General features: G+C 39.5%; 1 protein-coding gene, 1 long non-coding RNA gene and 1 pseudogene across 4 annotated transcripts in view; 1 reads left to right on the forward strand and 2 right to left on the reverse strand.

The window, feature by feature from the left end:
• Positions 1–390, reverse strand: part of LOC111347042 (UBX domain-containing protein 4-like) — a 4,554-nt pseudogene extending 4,164 nt beyond the window's left edge. The window contains exon 1 of the transcript XR_015993628.1: positions 319–390. The product of XR_015993628.1 is annotated as a UBX domain-containing protein 4-like (transcript). The remainder of the gene's footprint in view (positions 1–318) is intronic.
• A 5,429-nt stretch (positions 391–5,819) lies between these two features.
• On the forward strand, positions 5,820–13,208 carry LOC148719296 (gamma-glutamyl hydrolase-like). 2 transcript variants are annotated; one of them, XM_088740763.1, is made up of 8 exons: positions 5,820–5,935; positions 6,096–6,133; positions 7,250–7,361; positions 9,120–9,170; positions 9,764–9,848; positions 10,739–10,904; positions 11,570–11,676; positions 13,155–13,208. In XM_088740763.1, the coding sequence occupies exons 1-8, from the start codon at positions 5,820–5,822 to the stop codon at positions 13,206–13,208; spliced, it is 729 nt and encodes a 242-aa protein (XP_088596889.1). The 2 variants fall into 2 exon arrangements, 1 of the variants encoding a protein (XP_088596889.1); XR_015993891.1 differs by lacking the exons at positions 5,820–5,935; positions 6,096–6,133; positions 7,250–7,361; ... (2 more) ...; positions 10,739–10,904; positions 13,155–13,208 and adding exons at positions 11,975–12,068; positions 12,300–12,426 and having other exon boundaries at positions 11,385–11,676.
• On the reverse strand, positions 11,749–12,427 carry LOC148719297 (uncharacterized). The gene is made up of 2 exons (XR_015993900.1): positions 12,289–12,427; positions 11,749–11,844 (listed from the first exon to the last, which is right to left on the reverse strand). It is a non-coding gene; the product is annotated as an uncharacterized LOC148719297 (long non-coding RNA).
• Positions 13,209–15,039: the final 1,831 nt, after the last annotated feature.

Raw genomic sequence — 15,039 nt, forward strand, 5'->3', positions numbered from 1 at the left:
TTGGCCAGTGGTTTTCTCTTTGGCTGGTAAACAAGCTTAAATTGTCGTAACATCTAAGCTGTCACCAGCCACTTGGCTAGTAAGTTTCAAGCCCTGAAATATCATTTAAAAACACTTTATCGAGAACTGAACATGTTCAATGGTTAGTTCTAGAATAGTTCCAAATTGGCTACCACTCAACACTGTTGACAAGTCAAAACAGGAATACACAAAACCATCCTTGTTTCAAGCCTAGCACCAAAGGCCACTTTCTTAAGATTATAAACATTGAATAGATTGGCAACCTGTGCAAACTTTTTCAACAGATATAAGACTAACCTTTCCACTTTATCATCTAGTGATTCCCCCTGTTGATCCATGCTGTAAGGTTCCTAAGCATTTACCATAAAATTAATTGCTTGTTGTGGTTCATACTATTCTTAAGTTTACAAATGCTCAAATCTGTTTAATTTTGATTTTTTTCTTTGGTCTAAGAAATACATGTACAACCATGGCCTGGGACAAACACCAACCATGCTCCTCTGAAAAAATTCCAAAAATAGACAATATGATTTAATGGCACACATTGTGTGTAACGGCGCCCATGCGCCTCAATTTCCGCACTATTTTTTTTCATTGTATTCTTTTTTTTTAGCTTTTACCGTATTTTACGCCCCAATCCGCTAGTTATCACGTGACTCTAGCTTATATACCGCACACACTTATGTAATTTCCATAAGGCTCACAGAAATTCGACGAGCAACTTCAAACAACTTTGAGTAACTTTCAGTTACATCAGGAAACCTCCGACTATTGCTGTTTAACTTAGAACCTACAAGAGTGTTCGCCCCAACACGTCCTACCAAACAGTTCGCTGTAAGAGTTGGCACAATAAATCTCAGCCTTGTGGAAACTGTGAGTCGTTAGTTTTCTTAGTCTCACGGATCTCGCCGCCAAAGGAGCTGACGCCGCTACACTGTGGTACAAATTCTTTAATTTCTGCTTTGAGGGGTCTTAAGAAGAATCGCATCATTGAATACAATCTCGCATTCCGATTGGTTAACGAAGCGAAGTATTTAGCGTGGAATTGCGAGTTGAAAACGAGGGTAAGTGAAATTGTTTCGCATCTACGTAAGCATAACAACTATCGTCAAATCGTTACAAAGTTTGGTTTCTGAGTCAATTTAAAGTGTTTTCAAAACCATTGTCACCTTTTAAAGAACCAGAGACAAAAAAAGCGTTTCTCAAAGTGAGCCTGAGGTTCTTCCTTGTTTTGAACTGAGCTATAAATTCTTGGAGAGGCATGAAAAACTTCTTTCGCTAGCGACAACGCGAAAGCGAGAAAATCCTGTGAACACGGCCCAGAAAAAAAAGTCTTCGAGCTAACAGGTCACGCCAACCCGGTTCAATGGCCCCGGGGACTTGGACCCACTGCTGTTGCATCAAAACTTGGTTACCTTCTTTCAGGACCATTACAAACATCCACAAGCCAACCCTCCATGACAGTTGTAAACTTGCTCCAAACAATATCATCTACAAAGCAGGATGAATTTGACCTAGAGAATTTTTGGTCTCTAGAGACCATGGGCATCCTTCCACAATCAGAGAAGAATGATGATGAGTTATTCCTGGAAAACTACATCAACACATCAGTCTCAAGAAATCAAGATGGTAGCTACGGTGCAAATTTCCTCTGGAAGGATGACGCAGCCCTCCTCCCAACAAAGTACACCACATGTAAGGGACGCACCCGGTCTACGGCTCGCCGTCTCGCTGCCACACCTGAACTCCTGACCACCTATGGCAACATTATATCTGAACATGAAGCACGGGGATTTATTGAGAGAGTTGATGACACGCATACTACAGACTACAGACAAAGCTCACTATATTCCCCACCACCCAGTCAAGAAAGAGTCAGCTACAACACCCATTAGAATCGTTTACGATTGCAGTTTCCACTCCTCCCCGGACACCCCTGGTCTCAATGATTGCCTCCTTGTTGGTCTTCCATTCTCCCATGACATGTGCTCCATTATCCTTCGGTTCCGTTCGTTCCCCTTTGGCTTCTCAGCAGACATTGAGAAGGCATTTCTTCACGTAGGTCTTAATGAGGATGATATAGACTTAACAAGATTTCTCTAGCTCTCAAACCCCCAGGATCCGGAAAGTGACTTCCAAGTGTACCGATTCAAAACTGTTTTGATTGGTTCGACAAGTTCCCTGTTCATGCTCAATGGAACACTACACCAGCACCTAAACCAATATAGCACACTAATAGCTGAGGACATGAAATAGAATATCCATGTTGACAATGTCATCTCCGGTTGCAATCAAGAACAAGTAACAGTGGAGTACTAAAAGGAGGTACGATCAATCATGAATGCAGCCCATTTCAACTTGCGTTCCTGGTCATCAAATTCATAAGGTGATGCAAATTTTGACTAACTCTTTTTAAGGTAGTTCACTTTACATTCTCTCAGCTTTAATTTTTGCAAATACGGTGTGCCATGTAAATTTAAGAACGTCTTAAGAACGTTTTCAGCCTCAAATCGTAAAACGATATATGAAAGTTCAGCCTCAGCTCTAAAACTTGACGTTCTTATGCATAAAAAAGAGTGTATCACGGAGGTAAACCAATATCCGGCTCCATATCCGGGCACTGTAACTGCGCTGTAAATTTGCGCAAAGCCATTTCGACGAATATCTGAAGTTTGGGAAAACGCAGAGACCTTAAACTTGGGGAAGAGTCTTCTTCATCTATCTCTTATGACATTACAATTTCTTAACTATATCCACAGAAGATTTTTCGATTTATCTTTTCGTTGCGTGACAGTGAAAACGATCTACCGGTATCGCTCTCCGGAGCGCGCTCAATGACCCCTTTTTATTATATCTCTCAGGTAGTAAACGCGCTGTGATTGATCAATTTGGCAGGCTTTACTGTACGGCCCCCTAAATTCAAAAGTTTATTTGTGAACCCAGAGAGATACAATAAATATCTTAGTAACCTCGTTTTCTCGGCTCGTACCGTAAGTTACGGATCCTCGTTTTTCCGGTGGGATTTATGGCCCGCACTCGTCGCCCTTGGGCCATAAATCCGAACGGAGAAAACTCGGTCCGTAACTTACATTATTATATGGCTGTGTCTCACAAGGACTGGGAACTACCGAATTCACGAATTTTATTGGCTTAAATCAATATTGAAAGCGGTCTAGATTTTCCCATCTAGACCGGCAACTAGACAGGTCTAGAAGAAAAAGGTGCTGAGAATATAAAAAATTGGCATATAAGACACATCCATGTAATAAACATCTTACTCCCCGAGCTAGGTCGGTCTGTAAGGGAGAATCTTGACCTCGGTCGTTGGTACAGACCTCACTGCGTTCGGTCTGTACTAGTGGCGACCTCGGTCAAGATTCTCCCATACAGACCTCCCGCTCGGTCGATAAGAACTAAGTACGGCTCTCGAACTCGTTTAGTAGGTGTTATCCTTCGATACCGATAATCATTTGAAAAAATAAAAAATCGAGAAAGTCGATATAGACTGATATCAAAATGACCTCTGGACGACCCTAAACCGTGACGACTTTCAGATATAAAAAATAGCAAAGGAAAAAGGTCAAAGAAGAAATAATAGTAAAGGTGTCTAAGAGTGTCTAAGTTACAAACTTACCAAATGCACTCCCTTAGCTTACAAAGCCGTCTTTCCTCCTTACTGACACGATATCTGAATATATTTTTTGACCGGTAGTTTTCGCCCCCCCCCCCCTTTCCTTCTTCGTAGAAAAAAAACCACGCAATCGATGATGCATTCCTTCTCGTCATTTCCAGAATTACTAGGATTAATTTCTATGACCTCGGCCATGGTTTCCACGCGTCTAAAGAAGGCAGAGCTCCGCGTTGCAGAGGTCAAGTTACTTGTCTAGTTACGTATTTATTAACAACATTAACAAAAATAGGCAGGTTAAGCATATTGAAGATTAACTTGACAATGTTGGTCTGTAATTTATTAAAAATTAAACACAATGGTACGTGAGAAAGACCAAACAAGAAGCCACAGCACCGCAAATATTTTCATTTCACCGAACACCGCAGCGTGAAAAATACAAACATCGCACACCGAGGGATTTGCGATCACCGCAACACCACAAATTGAGATTTTATTCACCGCATCACCGCAGTAAAAGTTTAAGTTTAAGTTTAGTTTAATTCATTCGTCACAGGAATGGCAGGAGAAAGGAACAGAACTTTCGTCAACCCCTTTTTTAACCCACCCATCCCACCCCGAGGAGGACATCCATCACACAGTAATCTCGTGTGCGGGAAATTAAAGTCTCCTACCCCAACCCTGCAGGAGACGGGACCTCCATTTATCGTCCCTATCCGAGAAGACAAGAAAGTTTAACCATTTGCAGATATTATTACAAAGGCAGCACTTTCTTCTCAGTTAATTAAAGACCCTGAGTGTTGGTCCGGCCGGATTTGAACTCACGACCTCCCGCACAACAGTCCGGCGCTCTACCAATTGAGCTAACCGGGAAAAAACCACACCGCAACGCTGCAAATCCCCATGTCCCCCTCTTTCTTCGTAACACCACATTCAACCAGAGCAATACGTCCTTGAAGTTAACACTGATATTAATTTTTACCCGGCAGGTTTATTCCAAGGATGGGAGGGTTAAGAGTGAAAGATAACAAGGGGGGGTGGGGGAAGGCATGCTAGTGAGGATGTCCTTTTTCGGTGATGTAGATCTAACAAACTAAGTAAATTGGACTTCGCTAGTTTTAAAAGGCTACCCTGTAGTAAAATCTCTTGTTTTACTGTTTAAAAGGCTACCCTGTAGTAAAATCTCTTGTTTTACTGTTTAAAAGGCTACCCTGTAGTAAAATCTCTTGTTTTACTGTTTAAAAGGCTACCCTGTAGTAAAATCTCTTGTTTTAGTTTTAAAAGGCTACCCTGTAGTAAAATCTCTTGTTTTACTGTTTAAAAGGCTACCCTGTAGTAAAATCTCTTGTTTTACTGTTTAAAAGGCTACCCTGTAGTAAAATCTCTTGTTTTAGTTTTAAAAGGCTACCCTGTAGTAAAATCTCTTGTTTTACTGTTTAAAAGGCTACCCTGTAGTAAAATCTCTTGTTTTAGTTTTAAAAGGCTACCCTGTAGTAAAATCTCTTGTTTTAGTTTTAAAAGGCTACCCTGTAGTAAAATCTCTTGTTTTAGTTTTAAAAGGCTACCCTGTAGTAAAATCTCTTGTTTTAGTTTTAAAAGGCTACCCTGTAGTAAAATCTCTTGTTTTAGTTTTAAAAGGCTACCCTGTAGTAAAATCTCTTGTTTTAGTTTTAAAAGGCTACCCTGTAGTAAAATCTCTTGTTTTAGTTTTAAAAGGCTACCCTGTAGTAAAATCTCTTGTTTTACTGTTTAAAAGGCTACCCTGTAGTAAAATCTCTTGTTTTACTGTTTAAAAGGCTACCCTGTAGTAAAATCTCTTGTTTTACTGTTTAAAAGGCTACCCTGTAGTGAAATCTCTTGTTTTAGTTTTAAAAGGCTACCCTGTAGTAAAATCTCTTGTTTTAGTTTTAAAAGGCTACCCTGTAGTAAAATCCTAATGAATTTAACGACCCTTCTGAGATACTCAGGGTGAGAACACCCGCGAGACACCCGCAACGCTGATTGGCCATGACAAGGCGACACCCTGTCAAGTTTCTTTTCAAATAAATCCCATCAAGTGGGGTCATTAACGTGGTTTGTGGTCAGTAAGCCTGTAGAGTAAACGCCAATTTATTATTGACCAGCTTGACGGAGGATCAGTTTAATGATTCAAGACAGTCAAAAAGGGAATATGAGACGGGAAAACATAACCAAAATTACATTTTTGCTTACTGTTGCGCAGATTTCGATGGCCGTGGAATTTGATACGTTCGCAGGACTCCCTAAACACGACCAAGGAAAAAGCAGGTACGGTGATTCAAAATCTTATTTTTGCAAATTTCTCCTTCGTCCAATAAGGTTTCGAGCATTTGTCCATCTTTCTTAAATTTTAATTGTCGATTTTTTTCATATTCCTTTCCGGCTACTTCCACCTACCTTCTAACTTGTTCCCGACCCTACATCGCAGTGATAACAGGAGGACAATTAACTCTCGTCCAATCATTGGTATGTGAGTAAGCAAACATTACAAAAATAATAATACGCCCGTGGAAGTGTTCTCGTCATAAGAAAGGGTCTATTATCATCATTGAAGTTCCGTTGTCTTGCCAAGTCTTGTTTGGTCACGCAGTAAACTATAATTATTTGCTGCTCCTGGTGCAGAAACAGAACTAAGAAATGCGGTTTGGCCTCATGATTTCAGGAATAAAACGCCTCTGAAAGACACCCTCATTAAAATTTGCGAGATATTTTCCCAGAAATATAGAAATATACAGCGAACACTATCTTTTAAGGTAAACAAAATAAAAAACAATCATAAGCTCGAGCACAATAATTGAGTACGCTGCGATCGCAGAGGTTGTTACTGCCAAAAGGCGGGTCTTTTCGTGGCCGCTTACAGCGATGATTTCAAATGCTCCTTCGGAGGGAGAGGTTTGAACTAATGAAGAACCAACAAAGATAATTGAGGCGTGAGTAGACCAGTGGTCCGTGCGATGGACTCTGGGTTAAACGGCCCGGGTTCAAGTCCTGGCTGGAGCTTAACGTTGAGTCCTTAAGCAAGACACTTCACTCACATTGTTTCGTCTCCTCGGATGGGACGTAAAGCCGGAGGTCCCGTCTCTTAAAAGGGTAAGGGGTAAGAGACGGTAATTTCCCACGCACGAGATTACTGTGTGCTGGATGTCCTCCCCTGGGGTGGGTTGGGTGGGAAAACAGCAGGTCCACATCAGCTATATTCAACCCGCTTGAACAAATAAACATGATGATGACGATGATGATACAAGTTTACAAAATGCAGAAATATAAAACTGAAAGGCGGCTAAAGCGAACGCGATGAACATAATAACTAGGAACTTACATTGTATCGGCGCTGTAGGCCGCGAAAAAAGGCAACTCTAAACCAGATGTTCTCTCGGTGAAATCAACGATGAAACTAAAAAGCTAGAATATTAACAACATGTAAGTATACCGAACGCGGGAAAGAAAAACAAAACGTATTCCCGAGGGAATGCTAATAAACTGAAATAAAATGCAAAGAATGCTAAATTCTACAGGAGTGTCAAAAGGAAAATGGGCGATATTGTTGAGTTATTATTGTTTCTTATTTTTGTTTCGATGAAGGTGTGCTTGCTCAAGAAACGGATCGAAATGTGACGAAATTCGGAAGTCAATTAATTGCAGCCACTTACGTCAAGTTTATCGAGTCTGCAGGAGGGAGAATGGTCCCTATTCTGTATCCTTTATTACTCTGGCCCACTTGTAATCATGTGTTAGTTAATTCACTTGTAAGATGTAAAATAACTTGGAATATGAAATAACTATAGCAAGGTTACCCCGACAAAATGCCGTAGGTTAACCTACAATATACTGGTATCCCGGTAAGGGAAGGGGGTATAATAGTAGTAAGTAATCAAAGTTTAATGTAACAACAACAAACATATGAAACATATGTGTGAACTGCGGTTATGAGACGTATATGAGCACGATCCTTCGCAGTAAAGCACTATTTGAGCAATAGTGAAAAATCAGACCTGAAAAAAATTTCAGGCCTGTACGGGATTCGAACCACTGACCTCTGCGATACTAGTGCAGCGCTCTACCAATTGAGCTAACAAGCCAACTGGGAGCAGGCCATCAAATTAACTCGACATAAACCCGTAGATGACAAATCAAACAACAACAAACATATGAAACATATGTGTGAACTGCGGTTATGAGACGTATATGAGCACGATCCTTCGCAGTAAAGCACTATTTGAGCAATAGTGAAAATCAGACCTGAAAAAATTTTTCAGGCCTGTACGGGATTCGAACCACTGACCTCTGCGATACTAGTGCAGCGCTCTACTGCGATACTAGTAGAGCGCTGCACTAGTATCGCAGAGGTCAGTGGTTCGAATCCCGTACAGGCCTAAAATTTTTTTCAGGTCTGATTTTCACTATTGCTCAAATAGTGCTTTACTGCGAAGGATCGTGCTCATATAAAGTTTAATGTCTTTACGTGGGGCATGGTTACCCATATTGCCCGAGCCAGAGGCTCATGTATGAAACGCAAGACAACATCCCACCCATCCGACCCCAGGGGAGGACATCCATGACACAGTAATCTCGTGTGTGGGAATTTAACGTCTCCTACCCCTAACCCTGCAGGAGACGGGACCTCCATTTATTCGTCCCTCTCCGAGAAGACTGGAATCTCTAAACCATTTCTTGATGTTATAGAAAGGCAGCATATTCTTCTCAATTATTTTAAGACCTTGAGTGTTGGTCCGGCCGGGACTCGAACCCTCGACCTCCCGCACATCAGTCCAGTGCTCTATCCATTGACCTGATCGAGGGGAGGTTAGACATCTGGCGGGTATGACAGCTTATCGAGTGACTACCTCAACAGATGGAAATGAAATCCACTCAAATAGATAGATCATTCTATATGATTCCATCAAATTCTATTGGTAACTCATTTTCAGCATGGTTAAGCACAACATGATAAAAAACAGAACATTCTGAAATATTTTATGACCCTCCAGGGAGGGGGAAGGGAGTAGCACTACTTGTACTTGTTTCATATTAAAAAAAAAATTGGAATAAGCCTCCGCTGGATAGGACACTTGGCTCGGGTGCAAACTTTACCCTTTACTTATACCCATTTACGATTAGTCAATTTTTCCTTGGAGGCCGAAGGGTTTCCGTCAAAGCTGACGTTTCGAGCGATAGCCTTTCGTCAGAGCGGAGGAGTTGGGGGACTGGGTAACAATTAGAGCAGGGATACAAACTTGGAAACCTTTTTCGAAGCTTTTTCTCTAAAAATATAAAAAAAAACTGACAACACCTTTTTTAATTCAGAGAGTTTTCCGTGATTGATTTTCTTGAGGTCGTGTTGTCAGCTTGTTCGGGAGCGTTACACGACAGTATACTGAACCTGGGAACCTGTTTGTATTTGTACCATTCCTAGCGATATGCGATTCTTAATCCTTAAATCAACATCCTGCAGCACTAACTCCACCGCTGAAGAAATTGAAAAGTTGTTTCATTCGATTAATGGGTAAGTAGAGCGATGGACAAACCCGACCTACTGAAAGTGGCAAAATTCTTTATTTTTAAGGTATTCTTTACGGTTATGCTAGATAAAAAAATAGAATGGTGTATACGTCGATCATATTAAGACTAGCATTCCTCACCATGTTCGCTCTCGCTTGTTGTAGGGGCGTAGTCAAAAATTAAGAGGGGGAGGGACGGAGGGAGGGGGGTTCCCGTAAATCTCTTTGTGAAATTATTATTCTCATTACTATTATAGTATTACTATTTTGAGGTCTACAAAATTGACATTTTATAAAATCAGACTTGAGACTATGAGGCACAACTTTTCTCCAGTGCCAGATAATCCATTTACCGATCCTTCTCACCGCACAAATATCAGCCCACTGATACACAACATAGCTACTTCACGTAAAGCTCACAGAAATTCATACCTGAGATACCGTTCTCTTTGATAAATCCTCGCTTCGTCTCTATAGTGCCCCACCCTCACCCCTCCCCTCATGGGAAATTTCCCATAATACACTTCAATTTTTCTTGATCCTATATCTTATTTTATTTCGCTTTCTTCTCCTTTTTTCTGACTTTTACGTATATTAGTGCCATATATCCTGGAGGCCATAGGTCATTACACCACACAAACTACAAAAGAGTAGGGAAACAGATCTTAGAGCTGTCAATTAAGGTAAAATTTCAGATAAAATAAATTAATTTTCACAAGTGCTTTCAATTCGTTATCTCATGGGGAGGCGTGTCACGTGTAGGTCAGCTTTGTTGCCCTAATTGTCGTCCCCAGACCTCACTCAGTGAAGGTGAAAAGTTATTTATCAAGTGATAGTTTTTTGAAGGAAGAAATATTTAAGACACGTCAGCGAATTGTACCCATTTATCATCATCTAGCTGAATGATATGAACAAAACATGTTTGTTTGCGAATACGCAAGTAAACTGTCAAATAAAGAACTAATTTGTGTCTTGAACCACCGAAAATAGCAGCCTATGATTTTGCTTTAGGTTCTTTCATTGGAATGTACCAAAAATTAATCGTATTCAACTGCGAAATCAATACTATTTCCAGTATCATTATTATTATTGTCATCTAATGAATCAAATACGAAATATAAAATCATTATTTTATCTAAAATTATTACTAAAATCATTATTATTATTATCACTACGAGAAAAAAACCAAACGGTGCACAATTGAGTAAGTTACATAATCTGATAATTATTATTATATTATAATGTCGTTACTGCTAGGGATGATGGTTATTTTTGGGTTTACCCACTTGCCGACCATTTAAACCATAAGAGAGTCTCACTGTGATGAAGGCTTTTACGGCTAACGGTTAAAATTTTGGCATTTAACGGCAAACGGTTAGCCCAAAATGGCACATTCTAGGAGAGGAAAAATTTTTTACAGTAAACTTCAATTACGACGAGCGGTTATCATTTTTAGCCGTTTTACGGCTATCGTTTTACCCCACTGAGACCCTCTTGCAAAGTGCAATAACTTTTTGTTACAAAGTATAACAAGTTTTATTACAAAGTGCGACGATTTTATTTCTTATCGCAGGCTTATGATGAAGGCGACATCTTTCCGATTTGGGGAGAATGTCTGGGCTTAGAGTTGCTTTCATTGCTAATTGCTGGGAGAGATTTTCGAAAGGGGCAGCTGGACCAAGAATTTTTCAGCAATGTCGATGCAAAAAATGTCGGCCTGAAATTAATTCTTCCTAGAGGTCGGTATTATGCAATCCAACCCGTTTTAGGGGTGTGTCCTGATTTTGATTCTAATGGAGTTGATTCAGAACGCATTCTGCTTTGCGTTCATTATTCTATCGGTCCTCTTTAGTCTAACCTCTGAAGAACGTTACACATCTGTTTTATTAGTTATGCTAATAATAATGTCAGCAATCAGTAAATGTATCCTCAATCATATCAGCACCAATATTTTTTGTAAAAAAGTTGGATTCAATTTCCTGAGACATTCCGAAAGTTTTAGCTTGCAGAATAACCCTTTGAGCATTTTTTAAACTCTCCCTGTAAGTTCAGTGTTTTTGTACTTCAAACGAACTCGAAGCAATTTACTTAGCTCGCGTTCTGGTGGATATCTGACCACTGAAAAATAGCCCATGTATAAATAGGTATCTTTGAACTTTACAGATTATATTATGGGGTTAACCTTTAGCCGTAAAAGAGCAAAACCAATGAACCGTTAGCTGTAAAATGGCTAAAATGTTAACCTGCTTTTAGCCGTAAAAGCCAGCACCCCACTGAGGCCCTCTTTCAAAACACTCTGTATATTACATTTGCAGCAGAGGGTGACCACAGTTCGGTTTGAGCTGTCAAATAGACACAGATATTAGAGCGACCCCTACTGATACAACGTATTTTCTTTCGGTAGATTACAAAACAACTTCTCTGTGGAAATTTGCTCCAAGAAACGTTGTGAAATTCCTACAGAATAACAATGCAACATTCAACAACCACAAGTGGGCCATTACCCCACAGGTTAGTCAAAATATATGACTTGCATTCTTGAAAGAGGAATCTTGATGACTACTAAAATTATTATTTAAACTGTTGTTTTTTTTTGCACAATTCATTGTGAAGTTTTAAGGGATCGGCCATTATTTCACTTGTACCTGAGGCTGGAATGGAAATTCTCCTTGTCAGCACCTTGTGAAATGTATAGAGAACAGTGAAGAGAATATGCATCGTGATCAGAGGGTGTTATGGGATGAGTCTTTACGCCCTAACATGTTTTAGTTTATACATTGACCAACACTACTCTGTTCTTTTGCGCCAGAATTATCGCAAGTACAGACGCCTGAGTGCCTTTTTAAGAATTGTCTCTACCAGCAAAGATCGCAAGGGCGTTGAATTTATTTCAACTTTGGAAGGTAGGAATCAAAAGTATGAGGAACCCAAAATAAGGAACTCAATTCATATATAGTCATTGAAAATTTGTAAATAACTGTAATATTACAATTCTTCTCTAATTACTCGATCGCGAAGTTTTTACGTGGCATGTTTTTTGTGGCAAAAAAAAAACCAAATGAATAAATGAAAAAATAAGAAGAACTTCTTTATCAAATGCTTTGGTAAATATAAATGGTTTACCTTATTCTCAGGTAAGCGCTACCCAGTCTACCTTCTCCACTAGCACCCGGCTAAATCCCAGTTTGAATGGCGCAGATATCTGGACATTAATCACTTGCTTGCAGAAGTTATGGCAGGCCAGTATTTCGCAAATTTCCTCGTTCAAAAAGGTCAGCTTTAGAGTAGGTTTTAGTTCCTTTCCCTTTACAAAAAAATAACCATAACTTGCAGATAAAATTGCGACCGTTGGTTGCTATGATGATCCTCTGACAAAAAACTCAGCAATCTATTTACACAAAAGGGTGCATCAAAATGCAGAAATGGAACAAAAAAAGGAAAAATTTCATGCAAAATTGTCTTCTATTCAAAGCATATGATTCACGACGAGAAAAAGCTTCCTTACACACAGGGGATCCGTGACGAAGTAACATGACCCTCAACCGGCATATCACGCAACATGTCACAACGAACAACGAATTACATTTGAACACTTCATTATATTTTTCCGCTTGTTTTGCTTATAATCAAATTAAGTTGGAATCATTCTTTATATCGTATAGTGTGTAAATTTTGTAGCACCGTAAACTGATGAGAGTACTATGATCTAGACATTTTCTGTTCCGAGCTTGTAAGATTACTCAAAAAGATACTTTGGCTTTACTTCCCTGGGATAACCAGGACAGACTTTCTCCTTACAATGTCAATATAAGATCAAGAAGACAAGTGATGAGAATAAAGAACATCATCAATAGGGGGGATTATTAGCTGATCCAATACCAAATTCCCCAAAGCTAGCACCATTAGAATTGTATGGCAGACTGTAAGACGAATTGCTAATAAAATCGTTAATTGTAATCATGATTGTAATTTCTATCTGTTCTCTGCAGCGCGCCACAGCACTCATAGATTCTCCAGTGAAGAAGAAGAAAGAGCTTCTTTGATTTATAACTACAAACCAACTGATGTACAAGACTACTTGCCTTTTGTACAAGCTTACTTTTTTTAAGGTCACTTAACGACCTGCAGGAATCCTGTTTAGAAAAGAACACTTCAAAGAACACCAGGCGACTAAACCGAACCGCAACTACCTCCAACAAAACTTAACAAAAACTTTTTCCTATCTATGTATTTTTTTCCACATAAGTTAAACAATACAATAGCAAACAAAGAATATGAATTTGTGAAATACTTATAATGTAATTATTCATTTTTATTTTCCCTGATTCTGGCTGAAATGACTCTTGCAAAATTAAGTCTATTTTGGATAACCTTTTAAATTAAACTGACTATAAGAACAACACACCTACCAGACACTCGCACACTTTTCCCAGAGAATACGTGCGCACGTTTCGTGGTTGTTTCTCTCGGGGGTGGGGGTGGGGGGGAGAGGTAGATAGAACAATTATTGATGTCCTCTCTTTATATAGATTTGTGCATCTCATCTTTCTTCACCTTAGCGAGGACAACTCGTAAATGGATATTTCTGAGTTATCACTGAGATCTCCGCCAATGGGAATGACTGATTTAAGAAACTTCAAGGCGATCCCCTCAGGAACATATGAGCTGAATTTGGGATTTTGTCACTTACTGTGATCTTTCTTTCTTCTAGAATAGACACATACAAAATGATCCAAATCGACCATATTTACAATGGAGAAAGTTACCTTTTAAGCCCTCTACTGACAGAACTGTCTCGAAAGATCCGCGAAGCCAGCACATCACCCACATTGCACAATGCCTCTCGACAAGATATCCACAGTTGATTTTCTTCTGCAACGTTAAATGGAGTAACGACATTTGTTGTTGTTTTTAATCGTTTGGTGTCAGACCAGATTTTTCGAAACAAGAGCTGATGGCTAGGGAATTTCAATTGCGTTTTTTTAGTTCAAATTCAGAGTAAATGGGTTACGAATCAAGAGTGGACAAATATAATGCATAATTTTAAATTTGAAATTGCGTATTTTTGTATTTGCTTCAAAGAGCCGTAGACTTGGATTATGTTGAACAGCCGTAAAAGAGCACGAAGGGCTGCCCCAAATGGGTGACTACAACCGACCAATAGTGGAATCAATCACATGTAAACTGAACGACTTTTAAGTGCTAGGACGGGATTTACGAAAATGATCATTCAAGCAATATACTGCACTTTCAATCGGTTTACCGGCTTAATTAACGTTGCAGACTGAGAACATGGAATGAGAAATGTGAATCACTAGCAGTTGGAGAGCGATTTGCAAAGTAATGTAGTGCCCCATCCCAAGTGAGCTCAGCTCACTCACCCCACTCCCCCCTGTATATCGTACTGCGTTACGTTTCCCTTAACAGTTCGAGTACTGAGGATTCCACTGAGCTTCGAAAAAAATTAACCTGATTTCAAAGTACTGTCTTGAATCTGGTGATTAAACATGAAACCTTTAAATCCTCAAATTGAGGAACTAAGAAAACATACCAACGGTTCGTATTCTTTCCAATCAGTAAAATTCCAGGACTTTTTTACAATATTCTCTCTTTATGTTTTCCATAACCTCTTAGATAGAAAAAAATGGTTTCACGGATGAACGCGATCATATACATTCGATTGCGGTGATTCTTCGTTATTACTCTGGCAACATCGGCAGGAAACATTTTACGACTACTAGGTTGTTGGTAAGTTTATTTAAGACCGTCTGTTACCATTATAAATGAATAAAGGCCGATAGTTTCTAAAGAAAAGTTTGGGGCTGCGTCGGTGGGGGTAACGAAATAATTTGAATATATTAACAAAGTTGAAAT

The sequence above is a fragment of the Stylophora pistillata genome, chromosome 12 (assembly GCF_964205215.1).
Source record: "Stylophora pistillata chromosome 12, jaStyPist1.2, whole genome shotgun sequence".
In the NCBI taxonomy this organism is placed as follows: domain Eukaryota; kingdom Metazoa; phylum Cnidaria; class Anthozoa; order Scleractinia; family Pocilloporidae; genus Stylophora; species Stylophora pistillata.

Excerpts from the sequence above, each read along its gene's own strand:
- LOC148719296 (XM_088740763.1), top strand. The coding sequence starts at position 5,820 with ATGAGACGGGAAAACATAACCAAAATTACATTTTTGCTTACTGTTGCG. Across the intron at positions 5,936-6,095 it reads CACGACCAAGGAAAAAGCAG|TGATAACAGGAGGACAATTA; the intron begins GTACGGTGATTC and ends CCTACATCGCAG. Across the intron at positions 9,849-10,738 it reads TCTTAGAGCTGTCAATTAAG|GCTTATGATGAAGGCGACAT; the intron begins GTAAAATTTCAG and ends TTCTTATCGCAG.